An 18396-nucleotide genomic window follows, 5' to 3' on the forward strand; every position below is an offset into this window, starting at 1 on the left:
GAAGACTGAGATATTCTGTTAGATTCCAGCCGGATGCCGACGCAGCTCTGCCGTTTATAGAAGATTCCACGATCTCGCCGGGGAGCTGAGGGAACAGGGGGTCAGACCCAGCCTTGACGATCGTACGTACGAGAGCTCGTTACTCGACCCAGCACTCAAGCGATTCAGATTAGCTCCATGCTCGCTCAAAATTACTCTGGCTCTCCATCCCAGGGCCTCTGCCTACCGCTGATTGATGGAGGCATACACTGCACGAGCCCGTAGGCTGTGGTGTCGAGCCACCATCCCAGGACGGAGGAAAACTAGCGCGGCTCTCCCTCGAGCATACGGGCGCAAGGGCTTCCAGCAAGAGCTCAGCGAAAAATGCAGTTTCCATTCCGCCCAGGCATGACGAAGCCCTCATAGGGCAGCAAGTCTGGATGCCCTGGGATTGGCGTGGAGATGAAGCTGGCGAGTTTGTGCTGTACTTGGCTCTTCGTATTACAGTCACTGCTTCACCTTCAGCAACTACGGACATTTCTTTCAGTACCACCAGCTCTCTCACCGCAAGGATCTAAAGAGGCCACAGGAAAGCAGCAATATACCCTTTCGCGGAGGTTAAATCTCGAAATGCTACCGCTTCTTTCGTCTTTTAACGCCGTTATGCCTCGATCTTGTCGCTAGGCGAGCAGGGCGTGCAAGGCTGTCGCGATTAGCGACACTCAAAATACCCCAAGTCTGAATTCTCCTGCAGATTCTTGCAGATGCTTAACTAGCAAGCGCGATTATATGGCGATTAACCCATAAGCCACTTCTTTTCGGACATCATGCCCTTCAGATCTACCTAAAAGCTATAAGCTCATACCCAGCATTCCCTCCGTACACCAACGGAGACCGCCGAGGAATGTAAATTTTGCTGGAGCTACCAGTTAGTGGAACTGTCCATCATCATCAAGAGTGTCATGAAACAATCCTAAGCTTTTGTTACTGTTATGCTTAACTGATAGTTGATATATTTCAATCGGCCTCAACGCCACCTCTATCTCTATGCTCTATTGTTTCTTGACCTCTTCTTCAGTTTACCATCCTGAGCATTCTTATTGTGGCTATTAACTATTACGCCATAATTTGAAACTGCCTTTTGCTTTGACTATTTTTCAGGACATTCCAAATCATCGTACTGCCACCGAGTCACAACCGATCTGCCGCCCTGTGAAAGTGGGAAATACGACTGCATATGAATTAGCCCTGTGTCTACTTCCTCAGCTTCGTCTCTACGTACAGTGCATGAGGCCTTTCGCATTTCAAGGATTGTCGAGACACCAACCGGGCGGTGTTGACTAACGTTCAGTTCAGTTGGAGCGGGCAAGGGGGGAAACATTTGCTTCACCATGGCTTCTACAAAATACGCTCAACCACTACCACCCATCGCTCCCAAATACGGCATGCCCAGAATGGCAAACTTGGACATGGGATGGGAGATGGAACCCTCTAGGCTTAAAATGCCGACTAGGGTACGTTTGCCTCCAAGGTCGAAAACGGGCTGTTGGTAAGAAGAATCTAAGCCCAGTCTATTATTCTATTCCTATATCTAACATTTCCCGTCACTTTAGGACCTGTAGGGTGAATATTCCAGTTCCGGCTACTGTATATCGAGATTTCAGAAAGGGCTAACATATGGGTTGACTGTGATTGATAGGCGCGGAAAGGTGAGGAGATGCCTTTAATATTCTATTAATAAATGCAATAACTGACGTTTCTTAGTGAAATGTGATGAAGGCCATCCAAGGTGCGGTGTATGTATCATATGAATCTGCCAGCTTTCTATTTGATCTGATACTAATAAAAGCGACAGCAATGCACGCGGTTAGGTCATGAGTGTGACTATAGTCCAAGGCTTTCCTTTAGAGACGATACTCTGAAAGTTATGGAAAGGATGCAAGATGTTTCCATCTCTGGGAACGCTGTTTGGGACTGTACGAGTATCTACCTGTTGTTAGATTCTTATACAATATGGCTAACATATTATACTAGCTTCCTCCCCCACGCCGCCCGAAAGTAGTTCCGGATCATCCACCAGCACCACTAGCGATGATATCCTTCCTCCATTCGCATCATTGACAACGGACATAGAGCGAGAGATGAAGGCAGAATGCTATAGCCCGGGTACATATCATGTGGTGGTGAACCCAGATAGCTTCGCAAATTTAACGGATGACAGCGAATGTTCACAAGATGACCTTCCTCCAATTAAAAAGACTGCTCGGGCAACGCAATCAGCAACCCACAAGCGGAATTGCTCCAAATCTCGGCCTCGTTCGTCGACGGAATCAACTGACCCGAATGTGGTAATTCTATCCAGATTTGAAGACTCTATGGCTTTAAATACAAGTTATTGGAAATCCCTAAGGTCTTCTCCGCAGACAGTGTCGTCGAGATCCAAATCACCCGAAGATTATGACGACAACGCGAGTCGAGGGCCGGATAAACCAAAGCATCCTATATTTGTAGGATCAACGGGACACTTGGAAGATGCAAAATTACTTGGTCATTTCAGGAGCGTTGTATGGAAGCACCTTGTCCAAGGAGGCTTAGGACATGATGATATGTATGGAAATGGCTTAAATATGCCAGGAGCAGATATATTTGAGAAAGAGGCGGCCAAATTTCTACCAGTGAGTTTTCAACGTTCAGTTCTAAAGCTTCAATCTAACTATATGCCCTTTTCTATAGCTCTTCCATGCTATGATGGCTGTTTCTGCCCTAAGCCTATCACGCCAGGATCCTGCGAAAAGTATCGACTCCCTCCAACACTACCAGCAAACCCTCCCATTTCTCCAGACAAGCATGCGAAGCCATCAAGACCTATCATCAGACGGGGTGTTTCTAACCCATTTCCTCCTCTTAATATACGAGGTGCGTATATTCAACCAAATAAGATCACACATGTTGTATCTACCCATACTTACCCCCGAAACCCTAGATCGCCGCTGCCGAGCCTGGTGGATCGAATTTATGGTCTCACCATATCCAACGATTAATACGTATATGTTATATGAGAGGAGCCATTTTACAGAGGGAGCCATTCCCATTCGTTGTTTGGTGGATATGTTGGATTGATCTCTATGGGCTATTCAGCGGAGCCGGAACTGGGGACTTTGTGCGAAACTTGCTGGCACATGATATGATACCAGCCGCCGTGTCCCAGCTATACCCAACTGATATGGATGGCAAAAGCGTAATCTACCCGGGAGAGGAGCACACTCTGCCCGTGATACTACGGCTAAATCGCGATACCTTTATACTTGCTATCAGACTGGGACTTCTCGCTGCGGAGTGCCGACGTGATGCGGTCTCTCAGACCTTTCCGGATGGATCGATCGGTTACACGTTGCTCGGACGGCCTGCCAAAGAAAAACGGCTATTTGATATCCAGCAATCTTTTCTCCAGCTGTGGGCATCACCCCGCGTATCCCTCTTTGAGCGTCAAGCGCACCAGCTACCTCGCCGTTCCAAGGAAGTATTCCAACATGTAAGCCGTTTTCCTTTCCCTGTGCATGAAATCATAACCCCCTTTGCACTATTATTGCCGTTCCGTTTCATATACAAGCAAATGCTAAACTACTCTTTAAACCAGTGCTCAACTCTCTTCCACACCTGCATGATATACTCTTATATCAGTATGTGGCCAAACCAAGCTGTCGAGACAGGCGGTTTATCGACTCTTGATATCGATCAACGCATCTCGGCAATCCTTTCGACGGCCAACGAAATTTCAAGCACGGGGAGGTATGACCTTCGTTTCATCGTCTTCCCAACTTTTATCGCCGGAGCAGCCTCGACGTCGCCATCCCATAAAATGATGGCACTTGATATATTATCTAGTTTCGAGGCAAATGAGGGCGTTGGACGAAATGTGGCGACCGCCCGCCAGTTATTACAAACGATATACCAACATCAAACAAATGGATATATGAGGCGTGGCCATGCTTTGGATGTTGACTGGCTCGAGGTAATGACCAAGCAGGGGCTACAGATGGTTAATTTTGGTTTATAAACGCTATTTTATTTCTTTTTGGCTTTATTTATTTTTTGGATTTGGATTTGGATTCTAGCGGGCGTTACCAAACTTTCCGCTTGAGACTTTGATATTGGCGGTGTTTTGGTCAATTAGTGCGAGGTACTTTGGATGGCAACGCGGACATCCTTTCTATTCCACTTCCCAGACTATTGCGGCCTCATTTGGATTTAGCGTGTCTCTATCTCCCTTTTATCTATACAAGAACTTAGTACTTTTGGTTTTCTCTTATTCCATTGCAGCGCTAAAAGGGCTTTATACTGGTGGGTGCTTGTATTGGTATATAGAGTATCGCACGCCATTAAGTCTATTTATCGCCGTAATGTGGATGTTGTTGTTGTTTTGACCTCACCATAGCTTGATAGGGTTTGGATATTGATCTCGACGGCGACTTGCCAGCCATTTACTTATTCAACACAACGTATTAGTACCGGAATCGAGCTATGATTAAATCATAGAAACCCGGGCAGTCGAAGTGAGATGTCGAAGTTCTCGGTGAGTGAGTTTATCCCTTTAGGAAATATATACTCCATACTTCCATCTATACAAGACGCGTTGTTGACCGTTATGATAGCTATTTCTGACCACTCCGGCGAACAGTTCCTGGATTCTTATTAAATTTCGCGGCATGCCTTCGCAGGCTTTCCCAGCGCTAAGTCGACCGTCTGCCCTGTCCATCAACGGCCTGGACGAATGAAGTTCGCGATATCTATGCCAGTCCCGCCAGTGGAGGAAGCCATTAAACCAATCGCTGTCCACAGACGCAAGTGTCAAGTTTCATTTGGCCACCATGAATCTTCAGGCTGCATCCAATCATCTCTTCTACGGGCATCGTAGCCGCCAGCTTCACGCTTGGCGTACTTGGCTAGTTTATCACAGCCCGGCGAGCTCCAGGGACGACGGGGGTCAAAGGGAGGGCTTTTCTGCGAGAAGCTGTTGCCGCCAACATTCAGGCAGACATCGCACCCTTTTTCTCTTCACCGTCTGCGAGATCCCATACTTTACGGAGTAGTTAACGCTCTATCTATCGCCTACAAGCGCATTCCAAAGAGAAGCCTCGCTCCCCACTTCGGCTGCAACTGTTCCCCCCGCCAAAAGTGGCTGCTGGCCGTGTATATATAACTATACCGACAGTTTTCCGCCGCTTGATCAAGTCGAACGAACAGCAAAGCTAGCAGTTCGAGTGTCTCGATGACTCTCGGAACTACGCGCCATGAGTTCTAGTCACAATACCAGCAAGGGAGGGGACGAGATGTTTCTCAACTCCCCTTCCAACCACGAACCTCCGGTCATCTCACCTCTACGGGTTGCAAAAAGAGGCACTCCCTCACCTGCGCCGAGTACCTCCTCAAACCCTCAGCAAGATCGTCCAGGCACTTCTCAAGCGTCAGTGTCTCCGCTTCCGTATCCCGACGACCGAAGGATGCAAGATCAATCATGGCATCACGGCAATAATGGGTCGCAACCTAATGATCCAAGGGAGCATGGTCGGCCGTCTTTCTCGCCAATATCGCTTTCCTCGCCAGCGTCTAGCGGTGGTGAGATTCCTGCTGCGTTGAAACCTCAAGACCGTCGAGATCCAAAACAGGTCCAATCTAGTCTTGCGGAGAGAAGAGGGGCTGCTGCTCCAAAACAGCTTGAATCTCCCACCGCTGAGAGCCCAGATAAAGAGGGATTATTTCAGTGTCTGCCACAGAGGGATAACGCTCAGCAACCTAGCGCTTCCACTCAGAATAAAAACCCGGCTGTTGTCGTGAACCCGTACCCAGATTATCACCAACAATACTGGCCACCTCCTTCGCAGTCAGCCTCATCTTCAAGCGGGAATCTGCAGCCACCTAGCAGTTCAATAAATCGCATAGATTCAACCGCTTCTACCTCTACAACGAAAGCTCAACGCGGCTCTCCCCCTCCGCCAGAAACACCCATAGTTGGACCAGGCCAACAGCCAAGTTCTGATATCGAAGCGCGGTATGCGGCCTCGGGGATTGCTGGCACCGCCACACTAAGTAACATTCACGCCCACAACCACGCCGCACAACAGAGAGCGCAACAGTATAGCGGTATTCCTGGGAGAAACAACCAGCCAGGCCTGCAGCAAGCCACGGTTCCTCCTCCCCGGCCATGGACACCGACGGAGCAGCCAGGCAGTGAACCACATGGCCCTCCCAGGATTTATCAAGGCGATTCAGATGTCACCCCTATACCAGTGACCGAAGGACCCTCTGGCCAGCTCCCGAAGCCACCGCAACCCAATAATAATATTAATAATAATAATAATCAGAGCCAACTCGATGATGATTTCCAACGACTGAACATGACCGCCTCGCCACCGCCAGCATATTCAAGCGTGATGGGCGGACAAAACATGGTATACCCCAATGAAAAACACGGTGGTGGCCCTACCACCCAATATCCCCCAATTGCAGGGTCAGTAGCAGCTAGCGGGCCTCCTTCCGTGACCGGCTCCCAGCCCTCAATACAGAGCCATCCTGCATTTGCAAATGACTCTCGTCAAACGCAATCAGGGACTCCGGGCCAACAGAGCTTCCAGAGCGGACCATCCGCTTTCCCTTTGTCGTCAAAACAAAGTGAACCATCCTCAGCGCATCCAGGACCTGGACCGGCGTCTCCACCGCCTCTCCCAGAAGGCTGGATAGCTCACTTGGACCCTAACTCAGGTCAATACTACTATATTCACCTCCCCACGCAGTCAACGCAGTGGGAGTTCCCCAAGGGTCCAACGCCACTTAACCTCAATGAAACACCGTTATCTCCCGGCCATAGCACATTTGGCGGACACGGACTTACATCTCCCGGACTGTCCTTTGGAAAACCTTTAGCTTCTCCAGCTTTATCCGCGTTCGGTCAACCACTAGCTTCTCCCGGCTTATCAGCATTTGGTCAACCTATGCCTTCTCCAGGTTTGCCAATGACCCCTGGATACGAAGGTAGTGTTATGGGTATGAATAGTGGCTTCGTGGGACCACCCCCGTCAAGTGGCGTGGAAATGTACAAAGTAGCACCTACAAACGGGGTCTATTTCGGGCCATACTTGCGGTATACCAACATGGACATGGAACGAGGCCTCTGGCTAGGCTCTATCCTACTGGTGACTGATGCAGCCCAGCCACCAACTATCCATATGCATAAGAGTACTGACCTCTCGCCGAATCCAAGACAACTCCAACCAGCCCGCATCGCCAGTCACCAGCGATGGGTATTTTACAAATATAGCATCGATATACAAATGGACGATGCAAGCTCTAACAAGTGGACTTATGCCATTACCTCACACCTTGGTTGCACACGGTACGAATTCCTAGTGGCCGGAAGACACGAGACCGCATGGCGAGTGATTGCGACTTCTGGCAATGATTTTGCTCTTAATGTCAATGCAAACGAGCGCTCTCGCCTAGGCGGGGTAGGCTATATGTGGAAAGATATCATGCAAAAACACGTTGAATGCGGCGGATTTCATGCACAATTATGTATTGGCGGGCAGATCAACGCTGATCGCCTGTGGAAGGAAGTCCCATCTCTTAAACAGTGGCTAGCCATCAGTGGTAAGGAGGCGAGGAAAACAGCTCCATGGACCGCCGCATTGGAGGAAGATGTCACGCATGCATACTTCCATTATTATACGAGCCACTTTGATCAGCCCCATTTACGAGAAGCATTTGCCCAACTACCTCATATCTCGCAAGTGGATGATCACGATATGTATGTGTATCCCCCGCCTGCGTTATATGATCATACAGGAAAATACTAACAGTCTATCTAGTTTCGATGGCTTCGGTTCGTACCCGGACCATATGCAATTTTCCAACATGTTCAAAAATATTGGCCGCCTTGGAATCGAAATGTATCTCTTGTTCCAGCATCACACAACCTTAGAGATTCTACGACACGTTGTTGATGACTCCGATCTGTTTACTATAACTGGAACCGGCTGGCATTTCATCAAATACCTTGGCCCGGCTATTGCAGTTGTCGGCCCTGATTGCCGCTCGGAGAGAAACCCTCATCAGGTTCTGGCCGGCCCAACATACCAAGGCATCTTCCCCAAAGTTGCTACACTCCCTCCAAGTGTACAACATTGTATTTGGATGGTTGCTGTGCCTCTTATTTACCCTCGCCTGGAAACAGCGGAGCATCTTGCCCAGACTGTTGCTACTGGTAAAAAGGCTGTGACTGGCGCTTATAACATGCTAGGAAGGGTTACGAGCTCAGTAGCTGGTGTTGTCGGTGCCAAGGGCGCGGTGGGATCAGGCTTTGAATCTGTGAAGCGAGCAGTGGGAAAGTCAGGCCTGATGGGTGGTGTGCTTAGTCCGTTTGGTGATATTGATATCTTTGATGAGCTTAAGGATCAATGGACCCATGAGTCAAAGGTAGGATTTTATATACCCTCCACGTATTATTGAAACCGCATTACTCACAAATACGTAATACAGGACCTTGAACGAACATATCTCATCCGCACCCTCCAGGGAATTGCACATCAACGAAGCATCCGAATGACTTTCCTCTCCGGTGCCGTAAACTGCTGCGGAGCCGGACTCGTTCATGACCCTTCCCATCCAACTGACCATAAAACAATGTACCAGATAATTTCATCTGCAGTAGTTAACGCCCCTCCTCCCTCATATATCCTCAAATTACTCCACGGCAACAACAAACCTTTATACATACCCATCAACGGACAGCGATCAGTTACCTCCCAGATTTCAGATACAAAGGAGGATATGATGGAGCTCTTCCAGACCGATGTTGCCGGCCAACCAAGAGAGCATCGCAAATTGATGGGCCGCAGAAATTATGTTGCAATTGTCGGCTATGATCCAGATGCTGTTCAAGCTGCATATAGCAGCATGCAATCGCCTATGCATCCACCTGGGAGCTCCGCCAGTAGCTCGTTCCCAAAACTAAGCCTTGCCGTGGACTTCTTGGTGCAAGGTGACGGATCATTTGGGAATGTAGTCAAATTCGGACCTGTTATAGTGCCTAGTTTGGATCTAGGCAGATGAAACGTACATGAGGAAAATTCATTACTTCAAGGGCCATGCGACCCTACCGTTTCGTCTAGCAGGCTACATTGAAAAGTATATGAGAGGGTCCAGGTCAAGTATTTGATGTGGCATGTTAACTCTATTTTGAATTATTCTTGGATATATTTACCCCATACTTTTGTCTTTCTATGCGAGCGTCCATGCCATGTTTGCCATCTAGCGATATAACTACTACTTTTTCTACTTTGCCTTTTGCATTTGGGTTTCTATCGTTATTGAAAGCAGTCTTTATATATGTGATTAGAACAAGTATCCTGCAGCCTAGTGCATTGAAAGAAAGTGAATCATAAATGAGATCAATTTGGTAAATTGCCGCCTTGTAGCATTCTATCCCAAAAACCGCGCCTTAAGCTTGGAGCATGACGATCAAGGGTATAAAAGGGTATATAAATCACCAGATTCCTCCTTCTGGGTATCTCACGAGCTTCTAAATAATAACATTGCAATCTTACGCTGAGCCGGCTAGACAGGTAATAACTATCGTACCTCCAACAAAAAAAAGGAAAAAGAGGGGGAAAAAGGGAGAAAAGGAAATAAAAGATATACAAATCCTGTCAAATTCCGCATAAGAACTTATATTAACACGAATTTATGCAACACCATGACCGGTAAACGGCCACTTCCATTTCCACCAAGGTGCTTTCTTCCCGTTATTGTCCGGAGACGAGTCAAAAAGGTTGGGGAAACATATCCCAACTCGATGGAAATAGTCGCGATGCGCGAAGAAGAGCTCCCAGGGCTTAATTGCTCTTGCTTCAACCTCAGATTCTAGGTCATCCGACTGAAGTGGATGCTGATCATCATCAGACAAGCTAGATGACGACCATGGCAACGCGCTGCGTAATTGACGAGCATATGCTTCCTCCTGTTTGCTAATACAAGTTGGGTCGGCAGGGCCATGACAAACTCGTAAATCCACGATTGAAGGGGGGACCTCGACTTTGGTAATGAATATCTCACCAGAATGCATTCGATAATCCATGCTGGAAGGCGGGAGGAGCGGAACGGGGTCGTCCATATGGGTTATACGGCGGTAAGGAAGGTGGAGATCAGTAGCAGCGCCTTCGTTAGAGCGAGCAGTCGAGTTAAGACCAAATATTTTGCTGAAATAATCTGCAAGTGCCTGGTTTCCTACCCGTGGCTCCCCAAAAGTTGTTACATGTGGGTTCCAGCCCCTCAGTTTGAATTCAAGACTTGCCAATGCCGCTACAGCACCACCGAGTGAATGGCCCGCGACAACCAGCTGATAATCGGGATGTTTCTTCATAGCCTTGATAAGTGCAGGGATTATCTCTGGCCGCGTATTTTCCCAGGAACGTATGAAGCCCCCATGTGCCGTGCAGTTTTCACACTTCCCATCTGATGGATCGGTGGCATTGGGATATGGCATGTAAACTTGTGGTGCCACTGAGAGGTCCGCAATCGCATTCACGATCGAGTAAGTCCCCCGAAATGAAACTATGATTCTCTTTGGCGAAGGTGGATGTGATAAGGTGATATATCCACAAGAATCAGACAGCAGCGGGCCAGTGTTCCAGGTCTAACGTACTCCGTATTATATGAGCTTCAGTCTACATGCGCATTCTCCCGGTCGTGGGAGGGCGGTCAAAAATAGCAGGGTGCGCAACCTACCTTCACTAACTCAAAGTTTGGGAACTGTTCGCATAAACCTGGGCAAGTAAATGGTTCATATATCCCCCAGTTGCCAACACAGTATGCTATGTCAACGATTTTTGCTAGCTCCTCAAGCTCATCGAAGAGGGCTTTAGACACCTCACGTCTGGCATCATCCGGGCTGGATACGCTATAGCCATTCCCCTCTTGTTCAGCTAAACCAGCCGTGATCACTGCGGGTAAGAGGAATAGCCATATTGCGGCAGATAAGAATAACGCCCCGATACGGGTCATAGTTATATGTGGACAAATATGCGCCGGGTTGATGCCGTGAAAGCAAAATAAAATGCCGCAACCAGCGTAAAAGGCGAGCTATTTCATGAGCCTCTGCCTTCAAACATGCTCACCGCCGAATATATCTATCATCATTGCATGCGCAGGACGGTCAAAAGTCGTAGGGAAGAAGTTGTAAGAGAGAAGTCAGCCAACCTGATGTCAGATGACCTAATCACGGGTGAGCCGCACTCTAAAACCTTAATTTAATTACTGCCACGTGATACCTTCGGATATATAATACTCCGAATTACGGAAGGGCCATATCGACACGTGATGTATATTCTTGTCCGCGAAAGGGAAGGCAGCAGTGACAATTCTATGAATAACCAAGAACGAAATCCTCACTGTAGAGTCTCGGTCATGGCTATGTGTGTACTAAAAAGGGCACCACCTTCTGAGGAGGGTTGTAAATTAAACCATTACACATCCCAAATCACGACCCTACCGTCGACGCCGCTCGCTAGACCCAATAGTTAGCACAGCATCTATTAAAAAAAAAGGGGGGCTATGAATTTAAAACTTACAGCTGATTTTCTTGACAGCACCGCCGGCCTCTTCGTAGATCCTAAGAGTTAAGATGGTATTTTGATGAACACTCTGTAGCTTGGAATCATCTTTGGTGCTACCCTTCAGGTCCATCTGTCTAAATTTATTGAGAGCAGATTCCTCAGCCACGGCACCTCTATCTGCCCCGGTTTTGGTCTCCAATGACCCAACCATCTTCCAGCCAGACGCATCTCCGTTCAGACGGTAAACTTGACAGTCCTGAGTGTGTATCCTGTTAGTCTAAAGTCCATATGAAGGATAAGGGTATAAGGACAGATTCCTACATGGCCAGCCGCAATTATTTCATTCTCTCCAGTCCAGACCAGGCTCATAAACGGCAGCAGCCTCGTGCTGATGTTCAACATCGCTCTAGGAGGCTGATCCGGCGCAGAAGGATAAACCACGGTTACACTACTATCATGGCAAGTAAATGCCAGCGCGTCGCCGCTTGGGGAAAAGGCGCAGCCATGCACCCATCCTGCCGAGTCGTTCAAGTATTCTCCACAGTTGGTGTTGAATGGCACTCTCTCACCCCAAACACTGGGCTCCGGGCGCTGGTCGATCCCCTTGATGTAACTGGAAAGCACCCTGCAATGCGAATCGGTCGAGCCAGTTGCAAGGAAAACCGAGTTGGGATGCCATCCAAGTGTGGTTATAGTGCTTCTAATCGGCTTCTTCAAGTGTTTCGAGATCCACCAGTCGTTCTCCTCCTCGAAGTAACAAACTGCGACAACGCGGGCGCCTGAACCGACAGCAAACTTCTGCTCCGACGGAGACCAGCGAACGAAAGTTGCGGCACGGTTAATTCGGAGTAACACGAGAGTAGGCTTCCACCCAGACTCTGTATGTTCCCATACATAGGCATTTCTGTCTGTATCATTCCATCGATATGTTAGAGAAGGTGCTTCCTCTGAGAGCTGTATACTGAGCCATACCTTGGGAACAGGTCACAATCCGCCCACTATTAGGAGCGATATCAACGCTGGTAACGGTCTTATCATGGCCTTTAAGCTCCTCTTTCAAGGTATACTTATTACCACTAGTCTCATAGAGCTCAACGACATTATCCCTGGCCACCGCGAGACTGCGTCTGTCCGCAGCGAAGGAGTGGTCGGCAATAGGGTGGTGGAAAAGGTGGTGGGCTTCGGGAGGCGCCATGTCTAAACAATGCGATAGGAGGAGCTCTCTACTATCGCCTTGCGTATTCAATTAATCCATGCAATAAGAAGAAACAGGCTTGTTGTTTCTATATCACCCCGCGAACTCCGCCATCTCGAAGTCGTATTTAGTTTACGTAATCACTTATCATGTGACCACTCACTTTGTCCACACAGCTTGGAGCTTCAGTGCAAGCACGATATTGATATCGAGCAGAGAGCACCACGCTACAGGAATACAAACCTCGCGCTGCTTCCATACACGTACATTGAAAGGGAGTTTAGTTTTATACTCGTTGATCATTTGCGATGGCCTCGAAGACTGCTGCGACGGGTGCTGGTGCGCCAAATCAAACGTCAGTGCTGAGCCAAATCGAGCTTCCCACTTGTCTTATTCAAAGCGATGACTGACTTCATATAGACTATACTGTACCAATCTCCCTGATAAACTCAAGAAGCCCGATTTGAGAACGGCCCTATACACTCTCTTCTCTACCTACGGCCCAGTGCTCGATGTGGTGGCCATGAGATCGAAAAATATGCGAGGACAGGCACACGTTGTGTTCAGGGACGTTCAGACAAGCACACAGGCTATGAGGGCATTGCAAGGCTTTGACTTCTTTGGGAAAGAAATGGTACGTCTAGATCAATTGTCTGTTGAGAAGATAATCCAAAAAGGAGTCGGGCTAAATCATTCGATAGAAAATCGTTTACGCGAAGGGGAACTCCGATATTATCGGCAAGCTTCGTGGGACGTATAACCCCCCAGGCGCGAACGCGGACCAAGGCATATCAACGGACCTCCAAAAATCCATATTCCACGGTCCACCTTCTGCAGCGACTGCTGCAACCACAACACAACCCAAACCTGTGAATGGTCAGACAGCCCCAGCCCAAGTACCACAAGGCGTAAAACGGACTCGAGACGAGGAGAGCGAAGGCGAAGCCCCAATGGATGAGGAGAGTGACGTTTCCATGGAAGCATCCTCTGATGAGGATTAAACGCGGCTATACTGTTGAACGACATGACAATTCGAGGGGGGGATACAATGGCTGCATCATGAAGAGCTTTTAAGCGGGGGTAATAATAGCATCGGCAGCCGCCTCCAGCCAGACACCTATGCTTTCCCTGCATGTGCAACAAGTTCGCTAGGGACATTTAAGCCAACACAGTTCCCTATTAGCCCCAACCACAGCAGCAGATATGTTCCAGTTGTCTGCTGCTCGTTGCCTGCAACACTCTTTAGCGCCTCGCTGGTGGCGCATGGGTGGACGAAATACACCGGCATTCCGGTTATAGGGTGGTTCTTATATGATTTTTTTATGAGCTTCTGCGTTGGAACGAGGGAAAGGTTGAAGCCCACAAAGAAACATTGCTTACAGTAATGCTTACACCCCCCATGACTCCAACCTCTCTCAGTCCCGACCTGAACTGAGCAGGAATCAATAAATCGTACACTTTGTCGAGCTCGTTCGGCCTGCAGGGTGGCCCATCTCGCAGGAAGAAGTACAACACGGGGACCTGATATGTTGGTGATAATATAATGTTATACTCAACTTCGTATTTGTGATCTGAAACGGGTGTCCGAACGAGCGCTTCCTGTATGCTAGCGGTTAGAGATACATCAACTCGGATATAGATATAAATGTGAGGGGTAGTCAAACAGGATCATCGATCTCTACGATTTCTTCATCTTCGCCTTCTTCTATATGCGATTTTGTGTCTGGTTCTGTAGTATGCGGTGCGACAAATTTCCTGACTACCAGGGCCGGTTCAGGCGCCTATATTGATGATTAGCTAGGCATCCGCTATTTACTTTTGTATATCAAGGCCGTCGAGCTGTTGGCCATGATACGTGGAATAAATCGGAACAAGCCATACACTATTATTGAACTTCACGTCTGTCCATCCTAGAGAGCCCAGCTGGCCTTCGTAGGCGTGGACGCGGTCTATAAAATCCTGGCAGCTCAGTGCGAACTCGTCGATTGCAAGAAATGGGAAAGCCGACAGTTTCATTCTAGAACAACCAGAGATTTCAGCTATCAGAGTCGACGACTTGCTTGATAGTGATTTACACTTCGTCTTCGTTCAGGGCCTTTAGACGGTCTCTGATACTTCTCGAACATGTTGCATATACGAAGGGAGATAGCCAAAGCTGAGTCAGTAATCTTATGCTAAACCCGAAAAATGTATATTTGCGTTTGATACTTTATCAAGCATATAGATTTACCAGATCACCGACGTCAACACGAGCGATCAGCCCCACGATCGTCCTTCGATCAGCAGACGACTGTTGACATGCTTTTTCTCGGAGAGCGAGCCCGACGATGTATAGAGAGTGCGGAATAAACATAGGGGTTGCCATCAGCTTACTTCGCCAGTTCAGTTCAGGGGGTCTACTCCAAGCACTCCATACTGAATCGCATTGCCAACTACGCCTACTTCCTTCTCATACTTGGTCCATTCCACAACTAACTCGGCCAGCTTTTCCGGGAAGAGCGCTCCCAGGTCGTTTGTTTCGCCTGGATCCTCGCTGAGTTTGTACAGCTGCCATTTCCCAGGGCCATATGGCTTTGGAATATGCAGGGCCTTCCAGTCTCCCTTGCGCACTGCCTGGCGGCCAAAAAGCTCCCATCCAGTAACGTGGTCCTCGGAATGTATGTATGGCTGGCCTCCCTGAAGGTATGGCAACCAAGACGAACCGCGCATGGGAACGATAGTCCTAGATCTGTAAGACGGGGCCGGATGCTGGACACCGGCCAGTTCAAGGATAGTGGGAGCAATATCCATAACCGTACAAAACGAATGATCGATGTTAGCTTTCCCCGATGTCAGAGGCGGGTAGTTGAGTATAAGGGGGACGCGGATTCCGCCCTCGCTGGTGAACATCTTATAGAGACGAGACGGAGCGGTGGCAGTGGATGCCCAGTGAGGTCCATACCAGGTAAAGGAGTTGTAGTTGCCCACATTCTCGACGGAGTTGTCGTAGTACTGGTCGATATGGTCGTATATATCGTGCTCGATCAGGGGCAGGGCCTCCAACAGCATCCCCTCTGCGCCATTGTCAGACATGAACAGGACAAAGGTGTTGTCCATTTCGCCTGACTGGCGCAGATGGTCCAGGACGCGGCCAATCTGGGTGTCCATACACTGGACCATGGCTGCATACACTTCCATGCATCGAGACGAGAATCTACGCTCGTCAGGGGTGAGTTCGCTCCAGTACTTCGACAGAGTCCGCTTGCCCATGGCGACCACATCATGGGGCACTGTCCCGTCTGGTATCAAGCCCAGCTCCTCGAGCTTCTGCAGGCGTTTTTGGCGAAGGACCTCTGGCCCTTCGTCGTAGACGCCCCTATAGTCCGCGATGTCTTCGCTAGGAGCTTGCAGCGGCCAGTGTGGTGCAGAGTACGGAAGATAGGCGAAGAACGGCTTCCCGCTGGCGCCCTCAACGTCCTTTGTCCGATCCTCGAGATACCCAATCATCTTGTCGGTAAAGGCGACGGTGGAGTAGAAGTGCTCTCCCAAGTCCTTCGGCTCGATAGTCTTGTCATCTTCCACATAAAAGCTTGGTATATGCGACATCAACGCGGGCAGTTTCTCGTCCCGGTGCCGGAGCTGAGGCTCCCAGCCATAGTGGTTTGCTGCGCCCTGTCCGAGCCCCAAGTGAATACCATATTAGCTGACTACGAACCCAGGGACACGGCAAAGATGCACCAATTCAAACATACTGGGAGAAGGGCGTACGATCGATCGAAGCCACGCGCCTGGGGAGTGCGATCTGGATCCAGCCCCAAATGCCACTTTCCCGACATCAGGGTTTGATACCCTGCATCCTGCAACAGTTCCGACAGGGCCACTACGCGGTCGTTGAGGTATCCCTCATAGCCAGGCTTGCCTCGCTGGAACTCAGTCTGAGACTCGTTCATCGTCCCAAGGCCGGCGATATCTACATTTTGTTTCCCAGGTTTTATGTCAGCTCAACTGGGGGGGCGGGAGCAGGCTCTTGCATATACGGATTGGGATTGGATTAGCCAGGGGGGGCGGGGGGGAAGAAAAGGGTTTTAAATTACGGTTGTCGGTGCCAGAAAGCAACATCGAACGTGTGGGAGAGCATGCTGACGCAGCATGGAAATCCGTGAACCTCAAGCCACCCTCGCTTGCGATGCTGTCGATGTGAGGTGTCTTGATCTCGCCGCCGTAGCAGCCCGTGTCCGAGAAGCCCAGGTCATCAGCAACTATCACAAGGAAATTTGGTCGACGCGATGTGGCCATTGCGGCAGCCATGGCTGCAATAAGTTCAAGGGCAGGGAAGGAAGGAGGATGGGTGGCTTTCAATCGAATCAAGAATATATATATGATTTCCCTGGTTCGAACCCCCCCTGACAATTGATATACGCAAAAAATATGGGCACTCGCTGTTTCAAAAGGCCACGCTGAACGGTGGGTTCGGACGGGATACCCTGGGGAATATGGAATATTGGAAGGCTATGCTATCGACTAATCAGGCACAGTCGACGGAGTTTTGTCTACATATGTACTCCAGTTACGTACAGGATTCGTGGGGGATACGGCGCTTCCACCTGTCGAAGATACACTGGCAGGACGGTGGAGACCAATAAGTTACGAAGCCCTTCGTCCGGTGGCTTGCAAGGCCGGTGGCCGACTAGTCGGCCAGGCTCAACTCCGAAGGATGCCAACACCCCCTTCTTTGCCTGGCTAGCTCCTCCCAGCATCCCGTCCCCTCGCTCAGCGAAAAAGGATCTATTATTGAGGCGGAACCAAATCCGAGCGGCCCACGCGGGTTAAAACCTATCCGAGAAATAAACGTCGACACTTTGAGTTCCTGGCTCATGAGCCGATGGATCACTCACATTTTTTGTTATGGGAGAAAATCGAATAAGGTTGTTAGCAACATGCATCCAAGCCATTATCTGGCTTGGTGGTGTTGTGCTGCTCTAGTACCAGGGCTGGAACCCCCGTTCCCCCTGCAAGCTTTGCTCGCGTAGACCCGAAACAGATTGTGACGGAAGGATATACGAACGATCGCTACTGTCAAACTGATTTCTGTCGATTTAACGCTGACGGGGGCCCGACTCCATCAACACTTATAGCGGGACCCGCTGCTCTTCTTCTACTTTCTCCATCTTTCAAAATTATACAGCTTCATGTTACTCCATCACTTACTCCGTGCCAGATCGTGTCGCAAAGTCGATTATCCGTCATAGACTTCTACTTTTAGATCAGAATCGTCCCCATCTTTACTCGCCTCGCCAACGAACTAGCACCGAACTGAAACTAACCCCTTCTAGTACTACGTCTGATCTTTCGTTCGCGTGCTCAACTCTCTCTTGCTGAGATCGACCAAGGCCTTTCGCGACCTTTTTCGACATGAGCTGATGTCGTGACACCAAATATATACTCTGGGCCGACCCTGGATAGGCATCATCTTCGCGAGACATCTTCGCGTGGGGAGAGTTACAGTCCTATGAGCGTCCCTGGCAGGCGCGGAGTCTTGTGGCTTTTATTTGGGAGTTGATCTCCTCTAGGACTTTCACTCCACCCGACCGAGTGCGATGGCGGCACTCCTACTAAATACCGCGTTCGGCGAGAAAC

The 18396-nt window shown here is 49.2% G+C and overlaps 5 protein-coding genes across 5 annotated transcripts; 2 read left to right on the forward strand and 3 right to left on the reverse strand.

Annotated features, from left to right (window-relative positions):
* Positions 1-5270: 5270 nt before the first annotated feature.
* On the forward strand, positions 5271-9084 carry GIQ15_04458 (WW domain-containing protein; the record flags this gene model as incomplete). The annotated part of the gene is made up of 3 exons (XM_033551875.1): positions 5271-7780; positions 7842-8448; positions 8512-9084. 3 exons carry the CDS (start codon positions 5271-5273, stop codon positions 9082-9084), a joined length of 3690 nt encoding a protein of 1229 aa, XP_033405605.1.
* A 631-nt stretch (positions 9085-9715) lies between these two features.
* On the reverse strand, positions 9716-10516 carry GIQ15_04459 (feruloyl esterase A; the record flags this gene model as incomplete). Its single annotated transcript, XM_033551876.1, has 1 exon — positions 9716-10516. One exon carries the CDS (start codon positions 10514-10516, stop codon positions 9716-9718), a length of 801 nt encoding a protein of 266 aa, XP_033405606.1.
* A 979-nt stretch (positions 10517-11495) lies between these two features.
* On the reverse strand, positions 11496-12780 carry GIQ15_04460 (ARP2/3 complex subunit 1A; the record flags this gene model as incomplete). Its single annotated transcript, XM_033551877.1, has 4 exons — positions 11496-11536; positions 11601-11841; positions 11907-12493; positions 12558-12780. 4 exons carry the CDS (start codon positions 12778-12780, stop codon positions 11496-11498), a joined length of 1092 nt encoding a protein of 363 aa, XP_033405607.1.
* Positions 12781-13088: 308 nt separating this feature from the next.
* GIQ15_04461 (U1 small nuclear ribonucleoprotein A) lies at positions 13089-13781 on the forward strand (the record flags this gene model as incomplete). The annotated part of the gene is made up of 3 exons (XM_033551878.1): positions 13089-13135; positions 13201-13414; positions 13482-13781. 3 exons carry the CDS (start codon positions 13089-13091, stop codon positions 13779-13781), a joined length of 561 nt encoding a protein of 186 aa, XP_033405608.1.
* Positions 13782-15162: 1381 nt separating this feature from the next.
* On the reverse strand, positions 15163-17067 carry GIQ15_04462 (arylsulfatase; the record flags this gene model as incomplete). The annotated part of the gene is made up of 3 exons (XM_033551879.1): positions 15163-16431; positions 16512-16729; positions 16854-17067. The coding sequence occupies 3 exons, from the start codon at positions 17065-17067 to the stop codon at positions 15163-15165; spliced, it is 1701 nt and encodes a 566-aa protein (XP_033405609.1).
* Between the last annotated feature and the right edge of the window lie 1329 nt (positions 17068-18396).

This window comes from Arthroderma uncinatum (assembly GCF_011692745.1).
Source record: "Arthroderma uncinatum strain CBS 119779 chromosome Unknown scaffold3, whole genome shotgun sequence".
NCBI classification, from domain to species: Eukaryota; Fungi; Ascomycota; class Eurotiomycetes; order Onygenales; family Arthrodermataceae; genus Arthroderma; species Arthroderma uncinatum.